At 47.7% G+C, this 24,354-nt stretch overlaps 1 protein-coding gene across 1 annotated transcript in view; it reads left to right on the top strand.

Annotated features, from left to right (window-relative positions):
• Positions 1-21,332, top strand: part of LOC144698559 (uncharacterized) — a 30,307-nt gene extending 8,975 nt beyond the window's left edge. The window contains exons 2-3 of the mRNA XM_078570491.1: positions 18,176-18,390; positions 18,532-21,332. Coding sequence (XP_078426617.1) covers positions 18,176-18,390; positions 18,532-19,054 — 738 coding nt within the window. The 3' untranslated portion in view covers positions 19,055-21,332. The remainder of the gene's footprint in view (positions 1-18,175; positions 18,391-18,531) is intronic.
• The last annotated feature ends 3,022 nt before the right edge of the window (positions 21,333-24,354 follow it).

Raw genomic sequence — 24,354 nt, 5'->3', positions numbered from 1 at the left:
CTGCCCCCATCTCCCGACACCCCGTACCCATCTCCTGACACTCTGCCCCAATCGCCCGACACTCTGCCCCCATCGCCCGACACTCTGCCCCCATCGCCCGACACTCTGCCCCCATCGCCCGACACTCTGCCCCCATCTCCCGACACTCTGCCCCCATCGCCCGACACTCTGCCCCATCTCCCGACACTCTGCCCCCATCTCCCGACACTCTGTCCCCATCTCCCGGCACTCTGCCCCCATCTCCCGACACTCTGCCTCCATCTCCCGACACTCTGCCCCCATCTCCCGACATTCTGCCACATCTCCCGACACACTGCCCCCATCTCCCGACACTCTGCCCCCATTTCCCGACATTCTGCCCCATCTCCCGACACACTGCCCCCATCTCCCGACACTCTGCCCCCATCGCCCGACACTCTGCCCCCATCTCCCGACACTCTGTCCCCATCTCCCGACACTCTGCCCCCATCTCCCGACACTCTGCCTCCATCTCCCGACACTCTGCCCTCATCTCCTGACACTCTGCCCCATCTCCCGACACTCTGCGCCAATCTCCTGACACTCTGCCCATCTCCCGATATGGAATTCATTGCCACAGAAGGCTGTGGAGGCCAGCTCATTGAGTGTATTTAAGACCGAGATAGGTAGGTTCTTGACTGGTAAGGGGATCAAAGGTTACGGGGAGAAGGCGGGAGAATGGAATTGAGAAACTTATCAACCATGATTGAATGGCAGGGCAGACTCGATGGGCCGAATGGCCTAATTTCTGCTCCTATGTCTTATGGTCTTATGACACCCTGTGCCCATCTCCCGACATGCTGCCCCCATCTCCCGACACTCTGCCTCCATCTCTTGACACTCTGCCCCCATCTCCCAACACTCTGCCCCCATCTCCCGACACTCTGCCCCCATCTCCTGACACGCTGCGCCATCTCCCGACACTCTGCCCCCATCTCCCGACACTCTGCCCCATCTCCCGACACTCTGCCCCATCTCCCGACACGCTCCCCCATCTCCCGACACGCTCCCCCATCTCCCGACACTCTGCCCCATCTCCCGACACGCTGTCCCATCTCCCGACACTCTGCCCCAATCGCCCGACACTCTGCCCCCATCGCCCGACACTCTGCCCCCATCGCCCGACACTCTGCCCCCATCGCCCGACACTCTGCCCCCATCTCCCGACACTCTGCCCCCATCGCCCGACACTCTGCCCCATCTCCCGACACTCTGCCCCCATCTCCCGACACTCTGTCCCCATCTCCCGACACTCTGCCTCCATCTCCCGACACTCTGCCCTCATCTCCTAACACTGTGCACCATCTCCCGACACTCTGCCCCCATCTCCCGACACTCTGCCCCCATCTCCCTACACTCTGCCCTCATCTCCCGACATTCTGCCCCATCTCCCGACACACTGCCCCCATCTCCCGGCACTCTGCCCCCATCTCCCGACACTCTGCCCCATCTCCCGACACTCTGCCCCCATCTCCCGACATTCTGCCCCCATCTCCCGACACTCTGCCCCATCTCCCGACACACTGCCCCATCTCCCGACACTCTGCCCCCATCTCCCGACATTCTGCCCGCATCTCCCGACACTCTGCCCCCATCTCCTGACACGCTGCGCCATCTCCCGACACTCTGCCCCCATCTCCCGACACTCTGCCCCATCTCCCGACACGCTCCCCCATCTCCCGACACGCTGCCTCATCTCCCGACACGCTGTCCCATCTCCCGACACTCTGCCCCATCTCCCGACACTCTGCCCCCATCGCCCGACACTCTGCCCCCATCGCCCGACACTCTGCCCCCATCGCCCGACACTCTGCCCCCATCTCCCGACACTCTGTCCCCATCTCCCGACACTCTGCCCTCATCTCCCGACACTCTGCCTCCATCTCCCGACACTTATCCCTCATCTCCTGACACTCTGCCCCATCTCCCGACACTCTGCGCCAATCTCCTGACACTCTGCCCATCTCCCGATATGGAATTCATTGCCACAGAAGGCTGTGGAGGCCAGCTCATTGAGTCTATTTAAGACCGAGATAGGTAGGTTCTTGATTGTTAAGGGGATCAAAGGTTACGGGGAGAAGGCGGGAGAATGGGATTGAGAAACTTATCAGCCATGATTGAATGGCAGGGCAGACTCGATGGGCCGAATGGCCTAATTTCTGCTCCTATGTCTTATGGTCTTATGACACCCTGTGCCCATCTCCCGACATGCTGCCCCCATCTCCCGACACTCTGCCTCCATCTCTTGACACTCTGCCCCCATCTCCCAACACTCTGCCCCCATCTTTCGACACACTACCCCATCTCCCGACACTCTGCCTCCATCTCCTGACACTCTGCCCCCATCTCCCGACTCTCTGCCCCCATCTCCCGACACTCTGCCTCCATCTCCCGACACTCTGCCCCCATCTCCCGACACGCTTCCCCATCTCCCAACACTCTGCCCCATCTCCCGACACTCTGCCCCCATCTCCCGAGCAGCCTGTCTCTACCTCTGCTGAACCTACACAGGATGCACCAAGTTGAAACCAGAGGAAAGGACTGGGCGAGAAATTGTAATTCACCAAGGGTGTGCACATGGTGGTTTAACAAAATATTAAGTTTCCTGTTTTTAACATGGACACAGAAAATGTATTGATTGGGACCACTTCCAGCTCTTGTCCATTCTGACATCCCGTGGGCCAGCTCACCCTCTCACTGGGTTCATGCTGAATGTCAATCCAGGCTGGGAGCCATTGGGTGGATGGGCAATGGGTGGATGAGTGGCTGAAGGAATGTTCAGTTCACAGGGAGGGGGATTGGAGAGGGGGTTTGGTGCTGGTGGTGGGAAGTGTTCATTCTGATGGAGTCCCACCTGAAACAGTGACCACTAACTTATCACTTTCCAATGGTGATTGACCTGCTGTGTACTTCCACAGGTTTGTTCTGTTCAGTATTTCAGTATTAATATACTTTTTATCTTTGCGAAAACATGTTCTTGTTCTGACACTGAAATCCAGAGGATTTTAACTCTGTTAAAGTCAATCTCCATCGAGTGCACAGGAGGACTCAACTGGTCCAAACTTTTTCTGGTATCAATAAACAAAAATCCTACAAGATGTTTATTTGGGGAATTGTTTTTCTCTGAGACCCGGGACAGTCAAACTATCACCAAAAGTTCAGATTTAGGCTTTGAGCCTGGGCTATGGGGCCCACATACATGGAGCACCATTACCGGATGTCCTTCATCCCCAATTTTAATCACTCCGCCATTGGTGGCCGGGCCTTCAGCTGCCTGGACCCTAAGGTGTGGAATTTCCACCCTAAACCTCTCCACCTTTCTAATTCACTTTCCTCCTTACAGACACTCGTTCGAACCGACTTGTTTGAACAAGCATTTGGTCATCTGACCTAATATGTCCTTATGCCCCTGTGAAACTTCTTTGGACAATGTATTACGTTAGAAGCTCGATATAAATAAAAGTTGTTGCATTTGTTATTGTAATTCAGTCAGACCTGATCACTTATTGAGTCTGTATCAATGTAACTCACATAGACACAGCTTGTGTCATAGTTCAATGAGACCTGATCACTCACAGAGTGAGTGAGTCTGTATCAATGTAACTCGTATAGACACAGCTTGTGTCATAGTTCAGTGAGATCTGATCCCTTAATGAGTAAGTGAGTCTGTATTAATGTAACTCGGATAGACACAGCTTGAGTCATAGTTCAGTGAGACCTGATCACTTACTGACTGAGTGAGTCTGTATTAATGTAACTCAGATAGACACAGATTGTTGGAACAGACCTGAAGAGAAGGAAGCTCTGAATTAATCACTGGACTTTCTGTTCTCCACAGTTGGGAAAAAAGGTGATTCTTTCCAAACATCCAAATGACGAATCAAGTCATTAAAGATGATTTGTTGTTTTGAGCTGAATTATTTGGTAGAATTAGAGTGAAGGAGTGGGATTGACCCACAGCCTGAGTCACCACTTTAAGGACAGGAAGAGAGAGAATCTGGAGCGGAGAAAAGAATTAGTAGGAGGCCAAGCACTGAATCTGGAACAATGAGCAGAGAGGGGGAGGAGTGTGTGGGACAGGGATTTATAGATTTGGGGGAATGAAAGGAGAAGGAATATTCCCTAGAAACTAGAATTGTCTGTTCTGAATTTCTATCCTGTACTGACAGTGTTGACTTTTGTAAACTGTGTTTACAGGGGATTAGAAGGAAAGGATTTTCAGATGGGAAACTCAAACCAAAAATCTCGACAAGATCTTATAGAATCACTGAATTCATAAATGACCAGCCTTTGATTATGGAAGGAGAAATGTTTGTCTGTTCTGTCTGTGGGGAAGATTCACATCATAATTTGACTGGAAACTCACCAAGACACATACACCCGAGTCAGAATATATGTCGGGGTCAAACCTGACATCACTTGTGCAAAAAGTCTGGTTTAGTCTCAGACAGTTGCCAGGTAGAGGAATCGAGTTGGTATCTAGGGAATGAAAACAATGGCTTCAGACTTCCCAATATTTAATTGGAGGAAATTTCTGCACATCCACCATTGAATATCAGACAAACAATCTGATAATTTAATAAAAGGGGAGAAGTGGAGAGAGGTGGTGGTGAGGTAGAGCTGGGCACTGTCAGTGTACATGTGATAACTGACACTGTGTTTTCAGATGATGTCGCTGTGGGGAGCATGTTGATGAGAAATAAGAGGAGGCCAAGGCTGGATCCTTTGGGGACACTAGAGGCAACTGTGGGAGTGGGAAGGGAAGACATTACAAGTGATTCACTGACGATGGTTAGATAGAGAAGAATAGAACCAGGAGAGAACAACCCCACCCAGCTGGACGACAGTGGAGAGGTGTTAGAGCAGAATGGTGTGGTCAACCCTGTCAAAGGCTGCAGACAGGTAAAGAAGGGATAGTTTCTCTTTGTCCCAGTCACATAGGATGTCATTAGTGGCTTTGATCAGAGCTGTTTCAGTACAGTGGCAGGGGCAGAACCCTGATTGGAGGGATTCAAACAGAGAGTTCTGGGAAAGATGGACATGGATTTGGGAGGTGTGAACATGTTTGAGGAGTTTGGAGAGGAAAGGGAGGTTGGAGATGGGACAGCAGTTTGCAAGGACAAGGCCAAAGGTTTGTTTATTGACGAGGGCTTGATGATGTCAGATTTGAAGGAGAGAAGGACAGTAACTGAAGAGAGAGAACCATTAACAATCTCAGTGATCAGCAGTTTTGTGGGAATAGCCTCAATGGAGCAGGAGGTGGGTCTCATGGACAAGATGAGCACTAAGGTGGCATGAGAGGAAATGGGAGCAAAACGAAAGAAAGATGTGGATTCAGGGCTCAGACAAGGGGATCTTTAGAGACAGTTTGTCCTGGTGGGCTAGTGGAAGGGAGGGAAGCAGCAGAGGCAGCTGATCGGATTGTCTCAATCTTAGTGACACAGAAACTCCATGAGCTCCTCACACTTGTTGTTGGAGGTGAGGATGGAGGAGACAGGGTGAGAGGGAGAGTCCTTTAAAAGGAACTAATTTGTCTGTTTAACACAGAGCTGATTTATTTGACTTTATGCAGAATATTAACAGCTATAACTGGGTTGGAGTTGATTAACATTAGTAGAAACAGATCCCAATCAACGTGGTTCAGTCCAGGATGCAATTAACAGCAAAATCCATTCACTGTTGTCACTTGTGAATTCGCTGGTGTCTCAGCAGGTGGGATAACTGAGTAAATCCCTTCCCACACTCGGAACAGGTGAACGGTCTCTCTCCGCTGTGAACTCGCTGGTGTACTGTGAGTTGAGATGACCACCTGAACCCAGTCCCGCAGTGAGTGCACCTGAACGGTTTCTCGTCACTGTGAACACGTTGATAGGACATCAGTCCCCTGGAACTTTTATAGCACTTCCAACAGTCTAAGAATTTGAATGGTCTCTCCCCAGTGTGAATTCGCTGGTGTTTCAGCAGGTTAGTTGACTGAGTGAATCCTTTCCCACACGTGGAACAGGCGAACGGTCTCTCCACAGTGTGAAGTCGCTCATGTTTCAGCAAGTTGAATGGCTGAGTGAATCCCTTCCCACACACGGAGCAGGTAAATGGTATCTCCCCAGTGTGAACTCGCTGGTGTGTCAGCAGATGGGATGAACAAGTGAATCCTTTCCCACACATGGAGCAGGTGAATGGTCTCTCTCCGGTGTGACTGTGCTGATGAGTTTCCAGTTCAGACGGGTAATTGAATACCTTCCCACAGTCTCCACATTTCTATGGTTTCTCCCTGTTGTCCCTGCATTTATATTTTGACAGATGATCGGCTGAAGCCTCGTCCACACACAATCTGTGTTCTACGTGTACGGTTTCTCCCCATTGTGAATGGTGCTTTTTCCTTCCATGTTTAAAATCCAATGATATTCAGGTTATGATAAATTGGGCAACTTCATCAGATTCTGATGTAATGTTTGGTTTGAGTTTCCCGACTGCAAATCCTCCCCTTCTAATACCCTGTGAAACTGATTTAAAACAGAAAAAAGGGAGTGAGAGAGAACCCACAAAAACACAAAGGCAGGTTGTGAAATTGAGCTGAATGAATCTGGGAATTTGTGGGGCTGGCACAAGGAAAAAGTGACCATGAAAACTGCTGGATTGTCATAAAAACCCAACTGGTTCACTAATGTCCTTCAGGGAAGGGAACCTGCCACCCAGTCTGGGTCTACACAAGACTCTGGTGTCAAAAATAAAACAAGTGTTAGGGGCAGCAGGAGACCACATGGCCCTTCGAGCCTGCTCCGTCATTCAATACGATTGTGGCTGATCTTGGGCTTCATCTCCACTTTCCCGCCCACTCCCCATATCCCTCGACTCCCTGAGAGACCAAAAATCTCCCCATCTCAGCCTGAAATATATTCAATGATGGAGCATCCACAACCCGCTGGGCTGGAGAATTCTACGTGACAGAAGGAGAAAAGGAGAGAGAGAAAAAGTCAGAGAGAGGAGTGGGAGAGGCAGGGGGTGAGGAGTGGGCTTTTCATAGACCTACAAATAGACCAGAACTTTGACAGAATCTCCCAAAACTTCAACCTCTACCCCTGAGAAGGACCAGGGTAGCAGGTGTATGTGAACACCATCACCTCCAAGTTGCTCTCCAAGTCACACACCGTCCTGACATGTCTGACATCCAGTACTGGATGAACAGAAATTTCCTCCATTTAAATATTGGGAAGATTGAAGCCATTGTCGTCAGTCCCCACTACAAACTCCACTCCCTAGACACCGACTCAATCCCTCTCCCTAACAACTGTCTGAGACTGAACCAGACTGTTCACAACCATGGTGAAATATTTCACCCCAAGATGAGCTTCCAACCACATAGCCACATCATCACCAAGACCGCCTATTTCCACCTCAGCAACATCACCTGACTCCACCCCTTATTTTCAAATTTCTGCATGGCTGCTCCCTATTGCTGGAATCTCTTCCAGCATCACAACCCTCGGAGATATCTGCGCTCCTCTAATTTGGCATAAATTGTGTTCCTGATTTCTATTGTTCCACATTCGTGCCCATTCTGCCACTTTCCAAGGCTCCAAGCTCTGGAATTCACTCCCTAAACCTCTCCCATTCTCTACCTCATTTTCCTCCTTTAATTTACTCTGTAAAACCCACTTCTTTGACCAAACGCTTGATCACCTGCCCTAATATCTCCTCATGTGGCTCAGTGTCAAACCTTGTTTTGTAATATTTCTGTGAAATGCCTTGGAACATTGTCTTCCATTAAAAGTGCTTTATAAATACAAATTGTTGTTGTTGATTTGGACATATATCACTGTTCCTTCATCATCACTGGGTGAATAACCTGTAACTCCTTACCTAACAGCATTGTGGGAACACCTTCACCACACGGACTGCAGCGGTTCAAGAAGGTCAAACATCATCTTCTCCACAGGCAACTGGGGTTTGGCAATATTTGGTGGTATCTGTGGAGAGGGAAACAGAGTAAACATTTCAGGGTTCGCAGAATGATTTACAGGAGTAAAAATGCTGCAGAATTTGATGATCAATATAAGCTCAGAAGTGGAATAGAAATGGACTATAGCGCAGGAAAACAATTCCTGACTATGAAAGATACTGTGGGAAGATAAAGCTGGGAAACCAGCAGCACATGGTCGGGGGATGGGCAAAAGTGGAAACCTCATTGAGACACCGTCAGCAGAAGTAACAATAAAATACTAAACATAACTCAGATAGATCCATTATTAGAGACAGAGGAAGGTGGACAATGGTAGAGAGGTGATCAAGGAGGGCAGAGGTGAAACAAAACAATGGATGCACATGGATTCAGATCCTCAGTAAAGGAGTCACACCAGCCCCAGAGATTTGGAACCTCTCACAGTAAACAGAGCACAGCATTAAAAGCTCTAAATTGTAGATGGATGGTGAAAAATACTCACCTCTGAAACAATATCACCATTTTCAAATTTAAACTCTCCTGCTGGAGCCTGCAGCTGAAAAGATAGCATAAGCACTGGAGTCAGAGAAAAATCTCCCAGTTGAGGAAATAACCAGGGAGCGGGGTGATGTCACCGTGTAATTATCAATGTGTGATGATGTCACAGTGTAACTGTCGATGTGTGATGATGTCACAGACACAGAACATCTGGGTCTGTGCAAACCACTGATCACCACACATTATGAAGGATGTGAGGGTCCTTGAGAGGGGACAGAGGAGATTTATCAGAATGGGTCGAGGGATGAGGGATTTCAATTGTAAGATTAAATTCAAGAAACTGAGGTTGGTCTCCGCGGAGTAAAGGAGCTTGAAGGGAGATTTGATAGAGTTGTACAGGATTATGAAAGATAGTTAAATAAAAGCTGTTCCCATTAGCTGATTATGAAAGGATTAAGGGACAGAGATTTAAGATTTTAGGTAAAATCCACAATGTGAGGAAGAGATTTTTTACCCAGTAACTGAAAATGACCTCAATGCTTACATTCAAAGGCTGGTGCTATTCAGGTCCTGGTGAATCAAGAGACTTTCAGATTTTGACATGATGTTTGGTTTCAGTTTCTCAACTCCCTCAAGTATCTCTTGAGTTCCTCCTCTTCTAACATCCTGTAAATGGAATTCAAAAAATCCATCACGGTCAATCCAGGATTGAAATTCAGAAAGAACAAACGTTTCTCTTGGTTTGAATTCGCTGTGTGTAAATGTTCCTTCTAACCTCCTGTAAAAGGAGTTTCCAAAATCCATCCCTGTCAGTCCAGGATAGAAATGCACAATATTCTCTCCTCCTGCTACCTGGTCCAGGATGACCGCGCATGCGCCCTGCTGCATATTGCCCCCTATAAAGACGGCGGCCGTTACCCCGGCCCCGGCGAAGGGAGAAATCCAGACTTTTTCGGCCCGTTCTCTGCAAACACAAGACCGGTACCTTGTTATTTGGGGTCTGAGGCCTGCACTGTGTCTTTATGAAGCCTCCCTGCCCACTCCGCTGGCTCCATTCCTCCTCACACACCCACTAACTCTGTTAGTTTACAAAAACAGAATTACCTGGAAAAACTCAGCAGGTCTGGCAGCATCGGCGGAGAAGAAATCAGTTAACGTTTCGAGCCTTCATGGCCCTTCGGCAGAACTGAAGCATAGTTAGAAGAAGGGAGAAATATAAATTGGTTTAAGGTGGGGTGGGGGGTGGGGGGGAGCTGGTGGGGGGAGAGAGAGACATTGAGGGTGTGGTGATTGTGGAGATGAGCAGATAATCAAAAGATGTCACAGACAAAAGGGTCAAAGAGGTGTTTTGTCTGAGAAAAGTGCTAATTAAGAATGGAAGACAGGATATTCAAAGTACAGCTCTAGTGGGGGTGGGGTGGAAAGGCTAACAAAGTTTTAGTTTTAGATTTAAAAGTAATGGAAATAGGTGGGGAAAGAAGAATCTATATAAATTATTGAAAATAAAGCGGGGGGGGGGGTGGGGGGGAAGAAACGGGGTGGGGATGGGGGGGGGGGAGTTTAAGATCTAAAGTTGTTGAATTCAATATTCAGCCCGGAAGGCTGTAAAGTGCCTAGTCGGAAGATGAGGTGCTGTTCCTCCAGTTTGCGTTGAGCTTCACTGGAACAATGCAGCAAGCCAAGGACAGACATGTGGGCAAGAGAACAGGGTGGAGTGTTAAAATGGCAAGCGACAGGGAGGTTTGGGTCTTTCTTGCGGACAGACCGCAGGTGTTCTGCAAAACGGTCGCCCAGTTTGCGTTTGGTCTCTCCAATGTAGAGGAGACCGCATTGGGAGCAACGAATGCAGTAGACTAAGTTAGGGGAAATGCAAGTGAAATGCTGCTTCACTTGAAAGGAGTGTTTGGGCCCTTGGACGGTGAGGAGAGAGGAAGTGAAGGGGCAGGTGTTGCATCTTCTGCGTGGGCATGGGGAGGTGCCATAAGTGGGGGTTGAGGAGTAGGGGGTGATGGAGCAGTGGACCAGGGTGTCCCGGAGGGAACGATCCCTACGGAATGCCGTCAGGGGGATGAAGGGAAGATGTGTTTGGTGGTGGCATCATGCTTGAGTTGGCGGAAATGGCGGAGGATGATCCTTTGAATGCGGAGGCTGGTGGGGTGATAAGTGAGGACAAGGGGGACCCTATCATGTTTCTGGGAAGGAGGAGAAGGCGTGAGGGAGGATGCGCCGGATATGGGCCGGACACGGTTGAGGGCCCTGTCAACGACCGTGGATGGAAAACCTCGGTTAAGGAAGAAGGAGGACATGTCAGAGGAGCTGTTTTTGAAGGTAGCATCATCAGAACAGATGCGACGGAGGCGAAGGAACTGAGAGAATGGGATGGAGTCTTTACAAGAAGCGGGGTGTGAGGAGCTGTGGTCGAGGTAGCTGTGGGAGTCGGTAGGCTTGTAATGGATATTGGTGGACAGTCTATCATCAGAAATTGAGACAGAGAGGTCAAGGAAGGGAAGAGAAGTGTCAGAGATGGACCATGTGAAGATGATGGAGGGGTGGAGATTGGAAGCAAAATTAATAAATTTTTCCAGGTCCCGACGAAAGCATAAAGCAGCACCGAAGTAATCATCGATGTACCGGAGAAAGAGTTGTGGGAGGGGGCCGGAGTAGGACTGGAACAAGGAATGTTCCACATACCCCATAAAGAGACAGGCATACCTGGGGCCCATGCGGGTACCCATAGCCACACCTTTTATTTGGAGGAAGTGAAAGGAGTTAAAGGAGAAATTCTTCAGTGTGAGAACAAGTTCAGCCAGACGGAGGAGAGTAGTGGTGGATGGGGATTGTTGGGGCCTCTGTTCAAGGAAGAAGCTAAGGGCCCTCAGAATATCCTGGTGGGGGATGGAGGTGTAGAGGGATTGGACATCCATGGTGAAGAGGTAGCGGTTGGGGCCAGGGAACTGGAAATTGTTGATGTGACGTAAGGTGTCAGAGGAATCACGGATGTAGGTGGGAAGGGACTGGACAAGTGGAGAGAGAACAGAGTCAAGATAACGAGAAATGAGTTCCGTGGGGCAGGAACAGGCTGACACGATTGGTCTGCCAGGAAAGTTCTGTTTGTGGATTTTGGGTAGGAGGTAGAAGCGGGCCGTCCGAGGTTGGGAGACTATCAGGTTTGAAGCTGTGGGAGGAAGATCTCCAGAGGACATGAGGTCAGTGACAGTCCTGGAAACAATGGCTTGATGTTCTGTGGTGGGGTCATGGTCCAGGGCGAGGTAGGAGGAAGTATCTGTGAGTTGATGCTCAGCCTCCCTGAGGTAGAGGTCAGTGCGCCAGACAACAACAGCAACACCCTTGTCAGCGGGTTTGATGACAATGTTTTGGACCTGAGAGAACGGAGTGCAGTAAGTTCAGAGAGAGACAGATTAGAATGGGTGAGAGGAGCAGAGAAATTGAGACGGCTAATGTCACGCCGACAGTTCTCAATGAAAAGATCAAGAGAAGGTAAGAATCCAGAGGGAGGGGTCCAGGTGGAGGGAGAATATTGGAGGTGGGTAAAAGGATCCGTTGAACGGGGAGAGGACTCCTGCACAAAGAAGTGAGCACGAAGACAAAGCCGGCGGAAGAAGAGTTCAGCATCATGCCGAGCCCGAAATTCATTGAGATGAGGGCATAAGGGTATGAAACTAAGTCCTTTGCTGAGCACTGAACGTTCAGCATCGGAGAGGGGAAGGTCAGAGGGTATAGCGAATACGCGGCTGGGGCTGGGATTGGAAGATGGGGTGGGGACGGAGGGACAAGCAGGGGTGGAGGGTCCCAGATGGGTGTTGGTGTCGATGAGTTGTTGGAGCTTGCGTTCCTTAGCACTTGAGAGAAAGAGAAAAAGTTTCTTGTTGAGGCGACGGATGAGGCGAAGAATAATATGAAACTGGGGGCACGCGCAGCTTTGAAAAAGGGTGCAGCAGTGCTGCTGGAGGGAGAGGTCGAGTGTGTTCATATGGCGGCGCATGGCACTGAGTGTGGATCTCAGAATGCGACGGGAACAGCAGTCCGAGAAACGTTTTATGTCCCGGAGATACCTGTAATCCTGGGTGGGTTCAAAACAAGAGGGATGGAATTTCAGTTGAAATCCACGTGGGGTAAGTCGGAGACGGAGACAGTCACTGATAAAGGAAATATGGCTGTGAAAGCGGGTTTTAAAAAACTCCACCCCTCCATCATTTTCACATGGTCCATCTCTGACATTTCTCTTCCCTTCCTTGACCTCTCTGTCTCCATTTCTGATGATAGACTGTCCACCAATATCCATTACAAGCCTACCGACTCCCACAGCTACCTCGACTACAGCTCCTCACACCCCGCTTCCTGTAAGGACTCCATCCCATTCTCTCAGTTCCTTCGCCTCCGTCGCATCTGTTCTGATGACGCTACCTTCAAAAACAGCTCCTCTGACATGTCCTCCTTCTTCCTTAACCGAGGTTTTCCACCCACAGTCGTTGACAGGGCCCTCAACCGTGTCCGGCCCATATCCCGCGCATCCGCCCTCACGCCTTCTCCTCCCTCCCAGAAACATGATAGGGTCCCCCTTGTCCTCACTTATCACCCCACCAGCCTCCGCATTCAAAGGATCATCCTCCGCCATTTCCGCCAACTCCAGCATGATGCCACCACCAAACACATCATCCCTTCACCCCCCCTGGCGGCATTCCGTAGGGATCGTTTCCTCCGGGACACCCTGGTCCACTCCTCCATCACCCCCTACTCCTCAACCCCCACCTATGGCACCTCCCCATGCCCACGCAGAAGATGCAACACCTGCCCCTTCACTTCCTCTCTCCTCACCGTCCAAGGGCCCAAATACTCCTTTCAAGTGAAGCAGCATTTCACTTGCATTTCCCCTAACTTAGTCTACTGCATTCGTTGCTCCCAATGCGGTCTCCTCTACATTGGAGAGACCAAACGCAAACTGGGCGACCGCTTTGCAGAACACCTGCGGTCTGTCCGCAAGAAAGACCCAAACCTCCCCGTCGCTTGCCATTTTAACACTCCACCCTGTTCTCTTGCCCACATGTCTGTCCTTGGCTTGCTGCATTGTTCCAGTGAAGCCCAACGCAAACTGGAGGAACAGCACCTCATCTTCCGACTAGGCACTTTACAGCCTTCCGGGCTGAATATTGAATTCAACAACTTTACATCTTAAACTCCCCCTCCCCCCATCCCCACCCCGTTTCTTCCCCCTCCCCTTTTTTTTCAATAATTTATATAGATTCTTCTTTTCCCACCTATTTCCATTATTTTTAAATCTATAACTAAAACTTTGTTAGTCTTTCCACCCCACCCCCACTAGAGCTGTACTTTGAGTATCCTGCCATCCATTCTTAATTAGCACTTTTCTTAGATAATATCACCACCTTCAACACCTCTTTGATCCTTTTGTCTGTGACATCTTTTGATTATCTGCTCCTATCACTGCTTGCTTATCCCTACAACCACCCCACCCTCAACTTCTCTCTCCCCCCGCCCCCCACCTTAGAGCAGCTTATATTTCACCTCTCTCCTAACTATACTTCAGTTCTGCCGAAGGGTCATGAGGACTTGAAACGTCAACTGTTTTCTTCTCCACCGATGCTGCCAGACCTGCTGAGTTTTTCCAGGTAATTCTGTTTTTGTTTTGGATTTTCAGCATCCGCAGTAGCTTTTAGCTTTTTGTTTGAACCTTCTCCCTAACCTGTCCTAACCCTTCTGCTCGGTCATTTATTGAAACCAGGGACCCTCCTTGTTCCCTCCATTGGTAACGATGACTTTCCCTGTCTGCCCTATTATTCCTTAAAGTCAGCCCTTGAATTGTTTGTACATTGTTTCATCAGTAACAATTGTTGAAATGTCTGCTCCACACCCACAGGGTTTCATCTGTTTAAAGTCACAAACAGAAAGGTCCACTTTTCTCCTGGAGTCTGAGACAATCCGTTTTCAGAATGATGCAGAGTTTCAGCCAATGAGGGGGATCCGGGCTCAGCCCCGCCCCTTATTCACTTTCATTGGCTGGAGGAGCAGCTGCTCCCATTCGGTCATCCAGCACTGCCTACTTCTCCTATTGGTCCGCAACTGCCGTCAATCAGCCGGGGATTTGTGTGCTGTCAGGTCAGTGTCGGGGGGCGGGGTTTATAAACTCCGAGTGCGGCCCCAGAGCCGAATCCGAACCAATGAACATTCTCCAATCTCTCAATCCGCCGCTTCAGGCTTCTCTCCGGCACCAACCTCAAGCAAAGAGAGCAGGAGACTCCGAGCATGCGCATTCCACCCAGACAACCCGCGGCAGATAGGGCGGTTTCTCAGGCGCATGGGATTGTGGGTAATCTAGCTGCCATACAATCCCAGTTTCAGTTTATTTCCGGATTTAACATTGAGTTCAACAACTTCAGCCCATGAACTCTCTCCTCCATCCTCACCCCTTTTTTATCCACTTTTTTCAATATTAATTTTCACTTTTTAATTGTTATTTTTTTCACTTATTTTTATTATTATTTTTAAAATTCATTTTCAATTTTATTCATCGTTTTATCCCCACCTTATAGCCTATTTTCGATCTTTTTTCCCACCACCTCCCCCTCCCCCCACCCCACCCCCACTAGAGCCATCTGTCAGTTGCTCATGTTTTTTTCCAGAGTGCTTACCCTTGTCCGACTATTATCACATTCTGCTTTCTACCCTTAATGTCACCATTAGCACCTCCTTTCGCCAGTACCATCACCGTCAGCACCCTTTGACTTTTTGTTTATGACATCTTTGGCAATCTCTCTTTTAACTCCACGTATCGCTGGCCTTCAATGCAGCTTCACCTGCTCCACCCCCATTAAGCAGTATAAATTTCACCACATTTTTATTCTCTTCGCTCTGAAGAAGACTCATAAGGACTCGAAGCGTTAACTTTGTCTTTCTCTCCACAGGTGCTGTCAGACCTCCTGAGTTTTTACAGCATTTTTTGTTTTTGTTTCAGATTTCCAGCATCCACACTATTTTGCTTTTATCAGTTATTTTTTTTTGTCTGAATCTGTTAATTTATGTATTGGAAGCTAAGTAAGATCAAGTGCACATCTCATTCAATGTAAATTTTCATTGGATCACCAGACTCTTTGAACTCCACCTCTTCCAACAATAAACCAAGAAGGACAAGGACAGCAGAGAGATGGGAACACCACCACCTGGACGTTCCCCTCCAAGCCACTACCATCCTGACTTGGAAATGTATCGCCGTTCCTTCACTGTTGTCGGGTCAAAATCCTTGAACTCCTCCCTAACATCTCATGAATGAATTAAAATAAATTGTAAACACAAAGTTTCCAGCCGGGATTGAACCGGGGACTTTCTCATGTAAAGTAAAGGTGATAATCAGTGCACTAGGGAAATGAGTGTGAATCCCCCCCGGACAGAGGGGAACTGACCATCCCTCTCTAGCTCTAATTCCCAAACAGAAAATGCTGCCAAGAATCAGCAAGTCAGGCTGAGTCTGTGGCCGCTCTCACCATTTGAAACGGTTACAATGCCCGGCTGATTGACGGCAGCGCCGGACCAATAGGAAGAGGGGGCAGCACTGGAGGACCCGCTGGTCCTCCAAGCAATCGGAGTGAATGAGGGGCGGGGCCGGATTGGGAGTGAAGCATGCGCAGTGTGAGTAATGGCGCTCGAGATAAGGTTCTTTCTCGGATCCGCAATCGGTGAGTGGGTGAATGGCGGGGGGAAGGGAACGATGGATCCAGTGGGTGAGCGAAGCGGTTTCGTAAACATCTTGTGTAAACCGCAAACCCCAAAAATCGAACTACCCGGTTTCCCTGGGCCCGTCTCCCCTTTTGCACCGAGCAAGGCCGCAGCTTTCTCCCAGTTGCAGTTCTTGATTAGCGGCCGCCATCTTTATTAGGGGCAATGTGCAGCAGGGCGCATGCGCTGCCGCCATCTTTCTAGAGGGCGATGTTTTTGGAAACTTTTCGATGACTGATGGACAAGTTGTTCCCATTCTGTCTGCTTCGCGCTTTGATTAACAATGTCTTCTTGATGAGACAGAAACAACGATATGTGTCCAGGTCAGTGACAATAATTTGTATTTATATTCTGCCTTTAAAATAATAAAACGTTCCAAGACATTTCACAGAAATGTCACAAATTAACATTTGACACTGAGCCACAAGACGAGATATTAGGGCAAGCTTGGTCAAAGAGGTAGGTTTTAGGGAGAATCTTAAAGGGGGAAAGTGAGGTGGAGAGATTTAAGGAGGATATTTCAGAGCTTGTGGACTAGGCAAATGAAAGAACGGTCACCCATGGTGTAGCGATTAAGATCAGGAATGCTCAAGAGGCTGGAATTAGCTGAGGGTAGAGATCTCGGAGGGGTATATGGCTGGAGGAGATTACAAAGACAGGGATGATCACAACCATGGAGGAAAACAAGGATGATAATTTTAAAATGTTGGTGCTTATGAAAAGGAAACCTTTGTAGGTCACTGAGCACAGGGGTGAGGCGTGAACATGACTTTGTGTGAGTAAGCACACGGGTAGCAGAGTTTTACATGACCTGAAAATTACAGAGAGGTTGAATGTGGGAGGCCGGCCAGGAGAGCATTAGGCTAGTTAAGTCTAAAGGTAACAAAGGAATGGATGAGAGTTTCAGCAGCACATGAACTGAGACTGGGTGGAGTCAGGAGATGTTACTGATGTGGAAATAGGCGATCTTGGTGATGATGTGGCTATGTGGTTGGAAGCTCATCTTAGGGTGAAATATTTCACCACGGTTGTGAACAATCTGGTTCAGCCTCAGACAGTTACCAGGGAGAGGGATGGAGCCTGGCTAGGGAGTGGAGTTTGTAACAGGGACTGAAGAAAATGGCTTCTGCCTTCTCAATATTTAAATGGAGGAAATGTCTCTTTCCCAGTACTGGATGTCAGACAAGTCAAGATGGCTTGTGACTTGGAGGTGATGGTGTTCACATACACCTGCTACCCTGGTCCTTCTTGGGATGGAACCTGAGGGTTTGGGAGATTCTGTCAAAGCTTAAGTTGCATTGTAGATGTATAAAGTCTTTCACCCCCGTCTCTCCTGCCCCTCTCTCCCTCCCTTTCTCTCCTGTAACAGAGGCCAGAGTCTTGTGTACATCCAGACCAGGTGGCATGTTCCCTTCCCTGAAGGACATTAGTGAATCAGTTGGGCTTTTGCAACAATCCACCAGCTTTCATGGTCACTTATTCCTAGCTCCAGGCCCACAGATTACCAGATTCATTCAGTTCAATGTCACAACCTGCCTTTGTGTTTTTGTGGATTTGCTCTCACTCTCTTTTTTCTGTTTTAAATCAATTTTACAGGGTTTTAGAAGGGGAGGATTTGCAGTCTGGAATTTGAAACCAAACATCACATCCGGTTCTGATGGGTTGCCCAATTTGTGGTAATCTGAATATCATTGGATTTTGAACATGGAAGGAAAAAGCACCGTTCACAGTGGGGAGAAACCGTACACGTGTTGTGTGTGTGGACGAGGCTTCAGCCGATCATCTGGTCTGTCAAGACATAAATATAGTCACAATGGGTAGAAACCACGGAAATGTGTGGACTGTGGTAAGGGATTCAATTACCCATCCAAGTTGGAAACTCATCAGTGCAGTCACACCGGGGAGAGGCTGTTCACCTGTTCTGATTGTGGGAAGGGATTCACTGATTCCTTGTCCCTGCTGAGACACCAGCGAGTTCACACCAGGGAGAAACCATTCACCTGCTCCAAGTGTGGTAAGGGGTTCACTGAATCATCCTCGCTGCTGAGACACCAGCGAATTCACACTGGGGAGAGACCGTTCACCTGCTCTGAGTGTGGGAAGGGATTCACGCATTCATACAACCTGCTGACACACCAGCGAGTTCACACTGATGAGAGACCACATAAATGTCCAGATTGCGGGAAGTGCTATAAAAGTTCCCGTGATCTGATGTGCCATCAACGTGTTCATATAGATGAGAGACCATTCATGTGCCCCCACTGTGGGAGTGGGTTCAAGACATCGTCTGCACTCATTAAACACCAGCGAACTCACACTGATGAGAGATCATTCACGTGCTCTCACTGTGGGACTGGGTTCAGGCGATCATCTCAACTCACTGTACACCAGCAAATTCACACTGGGGAGAGACCATTCACCTGCTCCGACTGTGGCAAGAGATTCATTCAGTTAAACTCCCTACTGAGACACCAGCGGCTTCACACTGGGGAGAAACCTTTCACCTGCTCCCAGTGTGGGAAGGGATTCACTCAGTTTTCCACCCTGCTGACACACCAGCGAGTTCACACTGAGGGGAGACCTTTTAAATGCCCAGACTGTGGGAAGTGCTTTAAAAGTTCCAGCGAACTGATGTCCCATCAATGTGTTCACAGTGACGAGAGACCATTCAGGTGCTCTCAATGCGGGACTGGGTTCAGCTGGTCGTCTGCCCTCATTTTACACCAGCGAGTTCACACTGGGCAGAGACCATTCACCTGCTCTGAGTGTGGGAAGGGATTCCTTCAGTCATCCCACTTGCTGAGACACCAGCAAGCTCTGGTGACTACAGTAATTGGATTTTGCTGTTAATCACATCCAGGACTGAATCATGTTCATTGGGGTCTGTTTCTGCTGATGTTAATAAACCCTGGCCCAATTCTAGGGGCTAATATTCTGGGTAAAAGTCAAATAAATCAGTTTTTTTTCCCAAACACACAGTGTGCTGAATCTTTTTAATATGTCAAACACAAGTTAGTTCCTTTTGAAGGGCTCTCCCTCTCTCCTCTCTCCTCCATCCTCACCTCCAGCAACAAGTGTGAGGAGCTCATGGAGCTTCTTTGTCACTAAGATTGAGACAATCCGATCAGCTGCCTCTGCTGCTTCCCTCCCTTCCACTAACCCACCAGGACAAACTGTCTCTGAAGTTCCCCCTTGTCTGAGCTCTGACCTCACATCTTTCTCTCTCGGGCCTGCATACCCAAGTTCAGATTGGAGAGAGGGTTTAAATGTTTAGATTGTGACAAGAGCTTTAACAACCCACATTCCCTGATGGTTCACAGCGGCGAGAGGTCATTCACATGCTCCATGTGTGGGAAGGGATTCAATGATTCAATCATCCTGTTGACACAGCAGTGAGTTCACACTGACGGAAGATCTGTTAAATGTCTGGATTGTGGGAATGTTATCAAAGTTCTGTGAAGCTGACGTGCCATCAACATATTCACATTGACGAGAGACAGTTTATGTGCTCTCACTGTGGGACTGGGTTCAGGTGTTCATGTGAACTCAGTGTCCACCAGCGCACTTACATGGGGGACAGAGATCGTTCACCTGTTCCAGGTGTGGGAAGAGATTCATTCAGTCGTCCCACCTCAATACACATCAACTTGTTCACACTGATAAGGAACCTATTCAAAGTTCTGACTGAGCGGAGATTTGAAAGCAAAACGGATCTGCTGAAACACAAATACATTCACACTGGGGAGAGGCTGTTCACCTGCTCCGTGTGTGGGAAGTGATTCACTCAGTCACCTCACCTACTGACAGACCAGTGAGTTCATTAGTGACTGAATGAGTTGGATTCTGCTGTGATTGCTGCTGTTAATCACATCCAGGACTGAACCATGTTCATTCTGACAATTGGGGTTTGTTTCTGCTGATGTTAATCGTGCTTGTAACCAGGCTGGATTTTAATATTCTGGATAAATTTCAAACAAATCAGCTTTGTTTTGAACACATTGTTGTAGTTTTTTGCCTTTCACACCTGAGTATTTAATAACACATTGTCACCACATTACCAGAAGGATATGGAGGCGTTGGAGAGGGTGCAGAGGAAGTTTACCAGGATGCTTCCTGGTCTGGAGGTTATTAGCTATGCAGAGAGGTTGGAGAAACTCGGATTGTTCTCACTAGAGCGACAGAGATTGAGGGGTCACTTGATAGAAGTTTACAAAATTATGAGTGGCATGGACAGAGTAGATAGAAGCTTTTTCCCAGGGTGGAAGAGTCAATTACTAGGGGACATAGATTTAAGGTGAGAGGAGAAAACTTTAGAGGAGATATCCGGGGCAAGTTTTTTATGCAGAGGGTAGTGAGTGTCTGGAATTTGCTGCCAGAGGAGGTGGTGGAAGCAGGTACGATAGTGGTGTTTAAGAGGTAGCTTGACAAATACATGAATAGGATGGGAATAGAGGAATACGGACCCCGGAAGTGCAAAATGTTTTAGTTTGACAGGCAATATGATCGGCACAGGCTTGGAGGGCCGAAGGGCCTGTTCCTGTGCTGTACTTCTCTTTGTTCTTTGTTATCACCTGGTTGGAGATCAGAAAGGACAATCTGGATTGAGGAACATACGGCAGGAACAGAACTTCAACCTGGACACAGTCCCTCAGGGTCACACTGAGAGGGACAAACAGCACTTTGGTCTTTCTCCTCTCTCTTCACTGACAGCAAAGCCCCCGTGTGGGTTAATCCTGAGGTGTGTAAGAAATGTGTCCCAGCTGCTCTCTTCCATGGTTCAGAGCTCCTGGACACAGAACAGGAGGATCCTTTACAACTGTGTTTAGAGTCAGGAAGAACAATGGTGAATGCTGGAAACGTGTTGTCAAATCAGAGATTGGTGTCAAACTGTTCCTGACTGAAAGTGAAATGGCAGGCGTAAGTTTCCAGGCTGAAAATGATTGTGGTAATTATTCTGTATCCACCATTGAAAGGCAGGTGTTAACTCATTTATAATAAATCTATTTTAAATACATTGATTAAACTCTGCATTAAAGTAGCAGATGGACTATTTCAGAGGTACTTGTAAACTGCTGGGAGAATTATACAACAGACATTTATCTCCAGATAAAGAAAGACCTGCTTTGTATTTCCTGGAATGCCCTGTTTTATTGATGTGTACGTGTGTGTGTGTGTGTGTGTGTGTGTGTGTTAGACATATATCACCCACAATTGAGGGAGAGAAAAGCAGCCATTAGAGAAGAGATCTTTGGGAAAGAAGGTGGTGAACAATTGTGGGAATAACAGCAAAGCTTTCCCAGCTCCATCAGGAGTGGGAAGATGGTTAAAGGTGGTTTCGAGCCACTGAAAGACAGTTGAGGACAGATTGAAACAGATTGCCAGGCTATGACTGAGCTCTTAAATAACTGTTTCACATCAGTCTGCACTCCTATGGATGATGCTCAGATTCCAGCTGTGGGATGTGCTGTCGACAATAACATCATCAATATTAAAATAGAAAGGGATTGTCACCCTAGAGAAAATAGGAAATCTCAAACCAGATGGTGCTCCAGGTCCAGATGATATCCACCCAAGGGGGTCTAAAGAGATAGAATGGGTGCCCTGTGAGCCTCTTGTCCGTATCTTCAACAGCTCAATAGAGTCAGCGATTGTTCCCTGAGATCAGAAAGTAGCTCATGGTGTTCCCACTTTCCAAATCAGGGACAAATCAGAGCCAGGGAATGAGAGGCCCATCAGCGTGACCTCAATCACAGGGAAGATGCTTGAAGGGATCCTAAGAGATTCTGTTTCTGATTACTGGGGAAGAGAAAGATCCATTAGAGATCCTCAACATGGATTCCGGAAAAGAAAGTCACACCTCACAAGGAATTTGCAAATGAACTGAGGATAATAGTGAGGGGAAAGGAAGGGACCTGGAAAGCAGCAGACACTTCATGTTGTTCCAGGAGAAGTGGGCCTGGTTGTGTTGATGTCAGGTTTTACACAGCACACAGTCAGCCTGTAGGTGAAGAATGTCTGAAGAATGTTGTAATTGTAACATTCACATCACTCGATGGGATTCTCAAAAGCCACGTTGTCTGTTTGGAGAGGAAGGTTTGCGTTACAGCGAATGAGAAGCAGCACACACAGAGACCCAATCACAGAGACCCACATACACTTTGTCTGTCTGTCTTACACACACACACACACACACCCTCTCTCCACACACAACACACATACTGACATCTCCACCCACACACAAACACACACCCTCTGTCCACACACAACACACATACTATCATCTCCATACACAGACGTACACATACAGGCATCCTCTCTCCACATGCACACATATACACACTCAGAGACACATTCACACCAATACAAACAGACAGACATGAGGACACTTCCTGTCCTATAGGGTGGACAACACCAACCAAACTGACTAATATTGGGGATAAAGTATTGGTTCCTATGAGATCCACAATTTTTGGCCAATTCTAGTAAACATCACCCTCTATGAGCAGTTTTGACCATCCAATCCCACCCCTTTCTCTTAACATTAAGTCTATATTGAACCACATCTGGGACGGAGGCAACAGCAAAACTAACATTGAGTGGCCTATTGCCAGCCTTGGTGACAGTGGGAGGTAGTGTAAATTTCAGAACAACATCCTGGATAATTAAAGCCTCTACTTTCCTCTTGGAATTATTGAAAATGTTAATTCCCCTTGTATTGATGGTCTAGTGAGGGGAGTGAATTCTGAGGCAGGTTACATGGAGGAAGAATATAATGTTGTTTTGACTCTGTAGCTCAATATTCCCCTGAGTTTGTTCATTGCTGCCCCTGGGACATGTGTTGTGCCATACCTGGCAGCTACTGAAGATTTTGTTCCTCTCCATAATTTACAACACTATTCCTGATGTGCATGAGCTGCCTCACTTTCTTTCCCATTAATTCTATTTGCTGATCTATCAGTAATGGACTTGCTGCCATCTCGAACAAAACTGTTTTCACCACTAAGGCTCCGCTGGTATTGAATAGTCTTCATGACATCATCGCACTGGGACTGGATGACATCATCGCACTGGGACTGGATGACATCATAAGTGTCCATTGTTTCTTAATGACCCACATCAATAACAAGAGGAAATATTAATAAACCTGAGCACATTATCTAGGCTGACACTCCAGGGTGACACTGAGGGACTGCTGCACTGTCAGAGACAGCATCCTTCACATGGAACTTGTGGAGGCTCTGGTCACAATCTTCCAATCCTCCTTATATAGTAGTGGTGCCAAAGGACTGACAGATTGTAAATGTTACACCCCTGTTCAAACACACTGCAATTCCAGGACAATCAGCTTCACATCAGTGGTGGGGAAAGGCTGGAGACAATAATTCTGGACAAAATCAATTGGCACTTGGAAAAGTATGGAATAATAAATGAAAAAGTCCATGGATTTATTAAAGACAAATAATTTTTGACCAACTTGGCGTAGAAACGGGAGGGTGTATGAGGGGAGTGGGGTTGATACCTTTTACATGGACATTCAAATGATGTTTAATATGGTACCACACAATAGCCTTGTCAGCAAAGCTGAAACCCATGAGTTTCAGCCTGGGTATAAAATTGGCTCAGCAGAAAAGTTTGTTTTTCAGAATGGATGGGAATTTACAGCAGTGTGACCCCAGGGTCTAGTGTTGGCACTGCTGATCTCTTTGATATATGTTACTGACCTGGACATGGGGATACAGGCAGAATTTCAAATTTGCACATGAAACAAAACTGGGAAATACAGGAAACAATGAGGAAGATAGTAACAAATGTCAGGAGGATATAGAGAGACTGGTGAAAATGGCAGGCACACAGCAGATACATATATAACATGCTGCTTGATACATTCCATATTCTTACCAACTTTGGGAACAATGCCTAAATAGCCAGAATGGGGAGACATAAAGCAGATAGGAAACGGAATAAGAAACAGTAAAGAGAAGAAAATAATAGTGACAATACCAGTGAGAAGTATCCATGGAAATAAGAATGGGAACGGCTGAATGCAGGAGCAATAGAAACAAACTGGGAGACAGGTAAGACTTGTTAAGATTGTTGGAAGAAATCTGGGAGACAATCAGCTCTGAGACATTGGACTAAAATAAATGTGT

The sequence above is a fragment of the Cetorhinus maximus genome, chromosome 23 (genome assembly GCF_964194155.1).
Source record: "Cetorhinus maximus chromosome 23, sCetMax3.hap1.1, whole genome shotgun sequence".
Classification (NCBI taxonomy): domain Eukaryota; kingdom Metazoa; phylum Chordata; class Chondrichthyes; order Lamniformes; family Cetorhinidae; genus Cetorhinus; species Cetorhinus maximus.
This window is presented reverse-complemented; position numbering and strand designations above follow the sequence as displayed.